We start from the raw sequence: 12,177 nt of genomic DNA, 5'->3' as shown, positions 1-12,177 counted from the left end.
TGTAGTTCATCATGAAAATAATTGAATCATAGGTATCATGCATACAAGTGCTTTAAGGTTTGCAAAGTGCTTTACATATATTATCTCATTCAAACCTCAAAATAATATGGTGAGGTAGATACTATTAATATCCTTATTTTGCAGATTAAGAAAGGGAGCCATTTGAATGAACATAGTTTCACCTATGCTTTAATAAGATCAGCTTGACAAATAATAGGCTGAAATGAAGAGAAAGGAAGCAGGATGACTAACCAAAGGCTATGGGAGGAGTCTAGGTAAGTTATGATGAGGGCCTGGAACAAGGTGATAGTAGTGTCAAAGGAGAGAAAGAGAAATTTGACAGTAGACATGATTTGGAATTTTTTGGACAGTGCAGAACCAAGGTCTAAAGTAAAATAATATATTAGAAAACCTGCAAACTATTTTATGTTAAGTTTTAAATATCAGCTATTTAGCAGACTATAAGGAGTTTAAATTAGCATATCCTTCTTTGTACATAAATTAATATACACCGTGAAACTTTTATGTTAGCATTCTGTTTGTGTGTTGGAATGAATCATGCATCTTATCTCAGATTTATATTTCATATTGATTACCTTTGCACTTTTTTTTGAGGAAATCCACAACGTATATGAAAATTTATGTCAACTTCATGTTGTTGAGATTTAGTGTGCCAAAGACTATGACTACAAGGAGCCAGTCTTTCTATTATTTGAATCAAGGCGCTTACTTCAGTTTCTCATGCTGATTTAACCACATATTTTGATAGTTTTACCACATAATTGCTATTTTAGGGAGGCAATGTGAAAACAAATTAAGAATAAAAACACAAGAATTCTCATTCTGCCTCTGCTACTTCTCAGTTTAGTAAAAAAATTCTTCCTAGATGTTAGACAAATTTGAACACCTATTTCATTATATTTGCCCTGTATACTATACATAGTTCTTCTAGAATCAAATAAGATAATAAAAATGCCTTATAATCTCTAAAAAATGAATGTCACAAAAATATCCATTGAACTTCTCACTTATTAGCAGAAATATCTACAGAACACTAACATGGTATTTGACATGGTTGCATTTATTGAAAAAATGGAAAATGACATACATCTATCTGAGACTATTTAACAGAGGGAAAAAATACCCAATGGAAAAGGAAATCAAATCTAGAAGCACATATGCATATAATGTAACCAGAAATCAGATATATTAATTCAGTATAAGACTGATTAAATTTATGCTTAAATTTTTTTGGAACATGTAGCCAAAGGAAAAAAAAAAGTCTTTTCCTTTTAAAGAAGCCACGTAACCAATGATATATGAACTATAGCCAAACTAGAGCCAGAATAAACTCAGAACTACTTCATGGGTTTTCCTATCATTTTATGTCAGTTCAAAAACAAAAGTACATTTTCAGTGATATGATAAAAAATCAATATAACTAAATTTCACTCCTTTTACTAATGAATATTCTTTCCAAAATATTATCTTCAGTTTCATTACATTAGTGTTTTGGTATCACTTTCTTACAAGTTTTCAATTCTGATTTTCCAACATGTGATAACATACTATATTTTGAATCAGAATAATGAAGTTGCATCGCTGTTTAAGAAATTATGGATCATAAAAACAGGATTATGGTAAGATGATCCTTTACTGATTTTATGTAGATTCATGGTTTTCAATCCTTTCATTACTCCCACTTTCACTATTTTTCCATATTGTTATTTATGATATGGAATTCTTTTTTCTCTCTGCCCCCATGTAATTAGCATGTCCATCTTTCTTGGAAGTACTATAGAACTTTATTCCAGTGTCACATATGATGCTGCAGTTGAGTCCTCAGTCATTAGGGGAAGGATCTTCAAAATGCATCATTTTTTTCCCTTGTAAGTTGAAATGTGAAATATTGTGGGTATCATTTCTAAAACAAACTACCTGAAAACTCACAAATTGAAGTTGGTTAGAAAGGGAACATTGGAGGAAAAAAGGGCAAAATTGAGGTGATTCCTATATTTTTCTTGTTTTTACAGCTTCTAATTGACTTCAGTCATCCGCAGAACCAGAGTAAATACTTTGCTTTGTAGTAAAATAGGAAATAATTTGAAAGATGTATTTCTTGGCCAATTAAACAAATGTATTTGGGGATATGCCTATTCAGGCTTGAAGTGCTATGGCACACCTCATGCTATCAAAAGGCACAGTTAAAAATTATGATAATGAATATATGCCTGAAAGAAAACATTCCTTAAGCTAAAAAGAAAATATAAGATTTTCCCAAAATCTTATCTTTCTATAAAGGATGAATATGTAAATTTTTGGCTTTATTTAGTATCCATTAAAATTTCTCAAATCCTTAATGCGGTACTAAATTAATTTTCTTTTTCACGTGTTAAATGTTTTGTTAAAACACTACTTAATGGTATGGCTTCTAAAATAAAATGTTTGGTTGGTGAAAATCTAGTACCATTAGATTTTAAATTCTGTTACATTCTAAAATAGGTATGGGATGAGATTATGGTGATAATATGTAATGCAATTAGTTAGCTTGTTTACACACCATATCCAAATATTTTAATAATCTGAATTCATTGCCATTTGAAGGCAATTTAGTGATCAAATGTAAGTAATTTATATGTTTTAGCCTATCACTCACTGTGGCATACCATATCAAAATCAAACTCAGAATAGATTTAGATTTTATGATATGCTATACTACTTTTTGTGATATGCTACACTATCTGCAATGTACTATTCATCAATGAAAACCACAATTTGTTTTTAAAAAACAGTTAAAGGGATAGATAGCAAATGACATAATGTAACATAGGGCTAAATAGGCAAAGAAAAAAACAGCAAAAAAAAGCAGAGCTAAATGTCTACACTGGAGGATTAGAAAGAAAGAAATGAGAAAGGAAAAGAGCATAGTGAGTTATACAAGTATATAGCATTGCCAATGAAAATATTATCTGTATGTACAGTCCCATATACATACAAGATTTACTTTCCCTTCCTTGTTTCATCTTAATGAACAGTTGCCAAATTAGGCATCATTTCAATTCTGACAATTTTTTTAGGTATATAGCAACATCTAAAATGTGTTGCACAAGTAAATATAGAAATTACAGCTATAAGCCTACACCAGGAAATCCAATGATATGGGCTTAAAGGCCCATGTTGATACCTTTCGTACAAATTAAAAATGCTTCAGACAGAATTTAGACTTTTCTTATATATACCACCACCAAAGATCATACTAGCCTTGTTATTTCAACTTATGTCATGAATGTTAAAATCCTTATCTAAGAAAAATTACATCACATCAAATTATCAATATTTTTAGGACATCCTGCCATTTCCCAAGAATTAAAGTTTCTTGTTTTCTATTTCTATGCTTTTAAAGTAGGTAAATTATGATTTTCACTTGGAAGAAGATAATTAATCAACTTCTAGTCTATATTAGAGATCCAGAGACCACTTTAGAATGACATATTCTGCACCATCTTTATCTTACTGATATATTTTTGATATATGTTTGTTTTTAAACGACCACCTCAACTTTTTATCATTTCTTGTTGACTAATGAAGCTTCCTCTGTAAAGTTTTAAGGAGATTTTTGTTACTACCAGTTTTTGTTCACTAGTGAAACCACTTTTGTTAACTCAAATTAGAAGGTAATGCTTGGCTGAAAAGAATAATAGTCTACCTACTCAAGTCTTATGATCTTTGTCATAAAGAGATTTCATGCAAACTTAATTAACAAAGGAAAAAGAAGTTATTGGGTTGAGATCAATATAAAAAAAGTTGTTTCATGGATATAAGTGATTGGTTGGATACATGGATAAGTAAAACAATGACATTGTAAAAATAATATCGCATTATTTCAATTTAGTTAGAAGTCAAATTAGTTTTTATACATTTCAATTTTTAAATAGCCCCAGTTTAGATATTTGCTGAAGATTTAATATGATTCTTTCCTTAGTCAAAAAGTGAAATCCATTTAGAATTAAGATGTCATATATGCCAGATATAATACCATTGAAACAATGTCAATTTTAGGTAGAGGGAACTATTTTCAAAAGCATGAAAATGTATTATCCCCTACAATCTTTGTCTTTAGATGTCAAAGTACATGAAGTGCAAGATATATTTACTGACAATATAACCAGTAAAAATTATCAGTTTATCTCTAGTTTGATGAATAAGTGAACATACATACAAACACACATACATCTTAACATACCTTACCTGGAAAGAGGCTTTATTGAATATAGCTGTAAAATGATCATTTCAGATGAATTACTTAATTTGCACAAACATTTCTACAGAATTGAAAGAAATATTAAGCCTTGTCTTTGTTCCACTACATCTTGTTGTGCTTTTTATGTTTATGTTTTCAAATGTTATATCTTAATATGTATATCCCAATTATTTGCATAATCAGTTTTTAACCCTGGGGTATTATCAATATATAATAATGATAACAATAATAATGATGACAACACTGTTCTTTAAACAAAAGTCTTTTTAAAGGAAATTAAAAGTTGAAATAATTTAAGGAAAAAGGTCATCAAGTTTCATAACCAACAAGTATAAGGGAAATTTACAATATATAGGAAAACTGGCTGGTTAAAGGTAATGGTTTGTCTTCAGGTAGCTCAAAATCATTTTTACAGAATTTTTTTTTGTAAAAGTGTTTGTGTGTATTGTTTTAAATGTTTGTAAAATAATAAAATACTATTTCACAATCTGCACAGAGTCTGACTAAAGGGCAGAGGCATATTACCCTCAGTAATTAGAATAAAGACAGATTTTTTTCAGTTCCAGTGTTGCTGTAGAGTTTCTGTATACTGTGATAACAAACACTTTCCTTTTCCCTCAATCAACAAACTAGGACTTTTATTTAGGGCTAACTTCTTTTCATGTGGATATAAATGAAATTGTTTAAAAAATTTTTACCACCTAATACTCTAAATATCAATCTTTTGCTCTGATTGATCCACTCAATAAAGGGGGAAGGGAGTATTGTTCCCACATCCAATATCAGTGAAGCTATTTTCTAATGGATAATAAGCTGAAAGGCCATGGCTGTCTAGCTGGTTAAACAAATATCTCATATGAAAGGGCTTACGAAGAAACTTAGGTTCATCCTTCTCCAGAAGTGGCTTTGTTTTCTTGCCTCTTAATTATATTTAGCCTCTGTAGTTTGTTTATAAAATAGTTTTACACAAACCACTCAGCAGTGCAAGCTTCTGTGTTGAAAAAATTTCAGGCTTGTTTCATTGAAGGCACTTGGTTTCCATGGCAATTTTTATAAAAGATAGTGGTTTGTTTTCTTCATCAGAACAGATGACTTAGTTGGGATGTTCAAGTGGCCGCAAGCAAATTCCGATAAGCCTGTGTAATACGTAAGCCCAGGTTTCACATCCTGGATAATAATGCATGCAAAAAGATATAGCATACAGTTATCTAGCTTAGCCATGGGGGTGTGGGAAAAAAAGATGGGGAGAGGAAATGAATGTCTGAAAAACCTCTGTTAGGATTATTTTCAAGAAAAAGTAACAGCCAAAGGCAAAAGGGCCTACGTTTATTTAATTCTCTACTAAAAACCTTCTGGAAGGGAAAATAAATGCCAGCTCTTCACATACCCTGTTTACTGTGAGGTTTTTGTTGGCAGGCCATTAGGTTTCCAAGGTAACAAGCAAATTATTCTTTTGAAACAAAACCAGTCATGACTTTGTGCTTTGACAAGGATTTCTTTCTATAGCTCTTTTTTTTTTTTTTTTTTTCAGTTTAACCAGATGGAACTGTATTCTTATTAGCCAGGAGAGCCCCTGAAGGTAGGTCTCTTCTTTATTCATGTCAAGATCACCTTTCATATGTAGTTTGGAATAAGTTATGCTCCCATGATGTTTTTATCCCCAGCGCTATTTTTTGTTTTGTTTTGTTTTGGAGTCTGTAGTCAGTGGAGGAATCTTTGGTAGTTTGTTTTTAAATGTCCATTTACAAAGACTCTTTCTTCATGTCAGTGCTTGGTGAATCTTTTATAGCCTCTGCCAGGATAAGGTCACCTTCGAGGATTTAAGATAGAGATGAGGACGACAGCTGGGAAAAGCCATATATGTACTAAAATGCCAACAGCGCCATCAACTGAATCTAAGGATAAAGAAAATAAATACCAGAACAGAAGTAGAATTAGCTTTTTAGAGACATACACATTAAAAATTTAGTGCACTAAGGGATATTAAAAGTGAAATAAGACAATATAAACAAAAATGTGTGTGTGTGTGTGTGTGTGTGTGTGTGTGTGTGTGTATGTGTGTGTGTGTGTGTGTATGTGTGGTCTTTATCTGGAAAGACATTGTCATGATGAAGGTTGAAAGAAATTTAAATTGACCTATTTATTTTTTCCATCTCAAGTAAAACTCATTTCTACTTCAATTCAGTACACAATCCTAGGCAGTTAAGTTCTAAGCAAAATTTTACAAAAGAAAATACAGAATTGAATTCACATTTCTCAAATTTGAAATTCTCAAAAGAACTTGGGAACCATAAAGTCAAACGCATATGATTGAATGTGAAATTTTGCTCCGAATGTAATTGTCTAGGTTTATATACTAAGGTGAAATACAGATAAAAGACTTATGTGAAAACAAATTAGCTCAATGGATATATCTAGAAATCCCCCCAAATTTAAGTTTCTTTTCCAAGTCTCAATTTTTTTTCAATAATTTTAGGCCTATCTTACAGAAAGATTGCTTTTGCTATACTCTGTAAGCATTTGTTCCAGAAAGGAAAATTTGTTCCCTTCCTCCTTTTTTTAAATTAAAAAATTATAAATCTTCCAATAATTAATTAATTAATTAAAATTTAAACTTAAATATTTTTATTACCATTAATTATTATTAAATTATAAATTTACATATAAATATAAATAATAAAATAAAATAATATAATAAAGTAACTAAAAATTAAAAATCATATATAAATGTTATATATAAAAATAAACATTATATAAATAGAAGTAAACTTATATATAAAATATATAAATTATTATAAAAATAAAATAATAAATTAAAATAAATCAAAAAATAAAAATAAATAAAACCATTCGATTAATTAATTAAATTGAATTATTAAATATTTCAACAATATTTCAATGAGCTACATTTGGATTAGCCACTATTGATTGCCTATGGGAAATTTTCAGACTCCAGAACTCATAATTTTCTAGGCAAAGTCAATTATACCTATTAATCTATTAATTAATTAATTGATTAATATGTATGAAATATCTTCCTTAATGTACTTATTCAAAGCATAAAACAATCCCTTCTTGTGATGAGCTTACATTCTAATCAAGGAGAAAAATACATGTAAATCATATAAAACATAAATATAATATTAATAATAAGAAAAACCTTCAAAGATGTTAATTATGAGGTAGTTTGGGAGGGATATACTGGGAAAATCAGGAAAGGTTTCATGCAAAAGATAGGCAGAGATAAGGAGGGAATGCATTTTGGGTGTGCAGCATAGCCAGTGCAAAGGTAAGGGATTGGGTGATAATGTCCTTTGTAAGAAAAAAAGATCAATTTTGCTGGAACATTGAGTACAGAGGGGGAAATAATATCCAATGAGACTGGAAAAATCGGTGGGAGAACAGGTTATAAAGATATTTAAAAAGTCATATAACTTTATATTTTGTCTTAGAGGTAATAACACTGGAATTGCTTGAGCAGTGGAGTTACAAGCTCAGATCTGCATTTAAGGAAATTTTTTTTGACAATGTACACAGAATGGATTGGGATGAAGGGATACTTAAAGTAAGGAGACAAGTTAGGAGGCTGTTGCAATAATTTAAGAGGTGATGAAGGCTTGAACTAGGCATGTGAATTCAAAGAACAGTTGGATTTCAAAAGAAGTGAAGGCAGAAAAAACAAGGTTTGGCAAATGTCTGGATGTATGAGATAAGAGAACATGAGGAGGCAAGGATAAACGCTGAGATTACAAACCTGAGAAATGAAACAGTGCCTTAAACAGTAACAGAAGGTTAATAAGGAAGAATTTAAGAGCAAAGATAATGAATTCCATTTTGGACATTTGAGTTTTTAATATCTTAAGTATATAGAATTGGGGAAGGACAAAAGGCCATCACTATGATGAGGGAATTTAATGTTGAGGAGAAAGAATGGGATATATAATTATAATCATAATAACACGTATACTTTAGGGTTACGAATATCTTATTTGATCTTCTGGCAATCTTGGGAGATAGGTGCTATTAATAAGTGGAGAAACTAAAGCACAGAGTAGTTAAGTGACTTGCTCAGGATCACACAACTAGTGTTCATGTCTCCTTGGATTCAGGTCTAGTACTTTATCTGCTGTGTCACTATATCTGCGTGTCAGTCATCTGCATATCTGTAGTCACTGGGAACTGATGAGGTTACTAAGAGTATCTAAGGAGAAAAGATGAGAGCCTAGGATAGAACTTTGGAAAACATCCTCAGTATGAGGACATTATTTGAATGCTAAGTCAGAAAAGAAGCCTGAGAAAGACAGAGAGATGAACCAGAAGAAGGTATTCAGAAGAAGATAGTCAATAGTGATTAATTTAGACCTTAGTCAGAGAAAGATTATAACTGAGAAAAGGCCATCAGATTTGACAATTCAGAGCTCAACGACAACTTTGGAAAGAATAATTTCAGTTAAGTAATGAGGCTGGAAGCCAGAGTACAAAGAGTTGAGGTGTGAGTGACAGGATAGGAAGTGGAAGCAGAGACTATAGATGGCATTTTAAAATTTATTTTCATTTTTTATTGCTTAATTAAGAACATTTTCCCATGGTTACATCATTCATGTTCTTTCTCTCCCATCCTCCCAACCCCTCCCATAGCCAATGTGCAATTCCACTGGGTTTTAAATGTTTCATTGATGAAGACCTATTTCCTTTATATTATTGATATTTGCTCTAGGGGTGATCGCTTAGAGTCTACATCCCCAATCATATCCCCATCGACCCATGTGATCAAGCAGTTGTTTTTCTTCTGTGTTTCTGCTCCCACAGTTCTTTCTCTGGATGTGGATAGCATTCTTTCTCATAGGTCTCTCAGAAATATCTTGGATCATTGCATTTCTGTTAGTAGAGAAGTCCATTACATTGAATTGTGTCACAGTGTATCCATCTCTGTATATGGTTCTCCTGGTTCTTCTCCTTTCACTCTGCATCAATTCCTGGAGGTCATTCCAGTTCACATGAAATCTCTCCAGTTAATTATTACTTTTAGCACAATAGTATTCCATCACCAGCAGATACTACAATTTGTTTAGCCATTCCCCAATCCAAGGGCATTCCCTCATTTTCCAATTTTTTGCCACCACAAAGAGCACGGCTAGAATATAGACAGTTTTAAAAATAATTTGGCTGAGAAAACGAAAAGGTTACGGTAAATATATGAAAAGGATATATATTTTTAAAGAATTAGGTCTTCCTTGGGCATACTTGAAGGCAATAAGGAAAAGTTGATGGAGAGATAGACAGAGACACAGAGAAGGAGAAAGAAGATGCAATTTGCTAGAAACAATGACAAGAAATGGGAACAGGGATTTAACCTTGTTGGAGAGAGGGAGGAAAGATGGAGAGATTGAGAGAATTTTGAGATAAGGTAAATGGGAGAAGAGAAAACTCACATCAAATGACCCCTTTTTTCAGTAAAGAGAGTGAAGAGCTATGAGGAACTTAAGGATTAAAAAGATTTGTAATAATTTCAGTGGAATTAAGCTTGGGAATCAACAAAGGATTTATAAAAGCATATCTTCATGCAGTCAGAGCCCAGTTAAGGTTGGATATTTGAATTTTCCCAATCAGAACATTTGTATAATTTTCTCCAGTCTCTTTCAAGTGGCATCTGTAAGGTCTGGCAATGACGATAATGACTAACATATAGATAGTACTTACTGTGTACTAGAAACTGTGCTAGACATTTTACAAATATTAGCTTTTTTGATTATCACAATGACTTGCTGTTGTTATTATCTCCATTTTAGTTGAGGAAGGTGATACAAAGGTTAATTGACTTTCTCAAGGTCAAAATAAGTTTTTGAAGCTAGATTTGACTTCAGGTCTATGAGAGATTCAAGACCAGAATTAAGTATAGAATTCTAAAAGTCAACTATTGAGTTGAAGTTAGATAGTGACAAAAATGAATTCAAAATAGGATAGGAAATTAATAAGGTGTTGAGGAATGAGAGGCTTTAGTGATGGTGAATAAGAATGTTGACAAGAGAAGGGAGAGGTTAATTGATAGTAGTTTATGGTCAGATAGAGGGATAGCATAGTTCCTATTTAGGTAAGTGGAATCCTTGTGGGAAATTGCAATAGATGGCTGAGAAGGCGTATGAAGAATTGATCATGGGATTTGAAGTTAAAGAAATGAGAGGATAAGGATTTTGAAGGAAGATCTCTACATGGATTTAGTGAATCTTAATTCCTGGTGTTCATTATCCAAATACCTCATTTCCTATCCCAGTTTTTCCATTCTTATTACCCTCAATACTATTACTTCAAAATTTCAGCCTAACTCCACCCAGCCCTTCCTTTGTGCTTCTGGAATACCAAAGGAAACAAACTTCTCTTCATCTTAAATCTAGTCTTCTCCTATTCCTTCCATGTACTAGTTTCTTTTTCTTTTCTTTATTTTTTTTAAAGCAAATCCTGGCTTTCCTCTGATGACACAGCCACCTTGTTCATTTTTTTCAGTACTGGCTATACTTTCCATTATCTATTCCCCTTGGATAAAGGTAAGAGAGTTGGAATATTCCTTGTTCTCCATCACCACTTCCAGGTTCTCCTTCTTCTAGCACTCAGCAATATCTCTTTCTTTGAGATTCATGCTATTCATAATTTCTATCCCCCCAAAATCCTGGTAGCTGTTTTCTACAAACCACAAGGTCATTTCCCTTCCTTCCTCAATGGGTTTGATCCTTAGCTTACAATTTTACTCCCTTTTCCTACTCCTGCCCTCATACCAGGGGAATTCAGTGTACTTATTAATTCTCCTTCAACTGGCCTAATCACTCAGCTCATGTTCCATCAGCTACTACTCCACCTTACCTCAGCTGTCACAAAGATCTTGCCTTGATCTTGCCATTACAACAAATGTACAATCTATGTTTAAGAATTATTAGATCCTCTTATCTGATCATAATTTATTGGCCTTTTACTTCTTTCCCTGTCTTTCCTTACATGACTCCTCTCTTCATCTGCAACATTATTTCCTGTCTCTAGAACCTTCTATTCTTTCGCAGACCATAGCCCATGCACCTAACCACTTCCTTCTTATTTCACCATACTGACTAAATGGTGAAACAATTCAGCTCCTCACTGGCCTCATCTTTTGAATCTCCAGACCCCTTTTTATATACTGATTAAATTCACCCAAACATCAGCTATGGATCATTTCTACAATCAACAAGATGATCAGTAAACAGATTATATTCAATATGTCTAAAACATAATTTATTCTTTCTCACCTTAAATTCTCCTTCCTCCTTCCTTTACAATTACACTATTCTATCCTCTGGATTGTGACCTAGGAGTTATCTTGGATTCCTCACTATCTCTTAGACCCTATATCCAAGCTGTTGCTAAGGCCTATTAATTTTACTTTTTAGCATCTCTCAAATATGCCCTCTCATCTCTTCTGGCCCTGCCACCACTCTAATAAAGGTCATCATCATCTCATGCCTTGATAACCGCAACTGCCTTTTAGTGAGTGTATTTGCCTCAAGTAGTATCCCCATTCCAATCTATTGTCTAATCAGTGATTTTCCTATAATGCAGGTCCAATCATGTCACCGTTCTATTCAATAAACTTCACTGGTTTCCTATTGCCTGTGGTGACAAACTCCATTTAGTATTTAAAGCCCATCATAACACAGTCTTCTCCTACATTTCCATTCTTCTTACATGTTTCTTCTTGACATTGGTCTCCTGTCTGTTTTATGAACAAGATACTTCATCTCTCAGATACTGGCATTCCCTCTGCCTGTTCCTGCCTGGAATGCTCTCCCTCTTCTGCTTTTACTACAAATTTCCTTGACTTTCTTTAAGTCCCAACTAAAATTTCACTTTCTATTTTAATGCCATCCTTCTGTAACTATTTCATATTAATG

The 12,177-nt window shown here is 32.6% G+C and overlaps 1 protein-coding gene across 1 annotated transcript in view; it reads right to left on the bottom strand.

The window, feature by feature from the left end:
• Nucleotides 1–6,067: 6,067 nt before the first annotated feature.
• Nucleotides 6,068–12,177, bottom strand: part of LOC123233958 (MAM domain-containing glycosylphosphatidylinositol anchor protein 2-like) — a 401,852-nt gene continuing 395,742 nt past the window's right edge. The window contains exon 18 of the mRNA XM_044659946.1: nucleotides 6,068–6,156. Within this exon, the coding sequence (XP_044515881.1) occupies nucleotides 6,068–6,156 (89 nt within the window). The remainder of the gene's footprint in view (nucleotides 6,157–12,177) is intronic.

The sequence above is a fragment of the Gracilinanus agilis genome, chromosome 2, assembly GCF_016433145.1.
Source record: "Gracilinanus agilis isolate LMUSP501 chromosome 2, AgileGrace, whole genome shotgun sequence".
Classification (NCBI taxonomy): Eukaryota; Metazoa; Chordata; class Mammalia; order Didelphimorphia; family Didelphidae; genus Gracilinanus; species Gracilinanus agilis.
The sequence above is the reverse complement of the archived record's forward strand: the minus strand, read 5'-3'. Positions and strand labels throughout refer to the sequence as shown.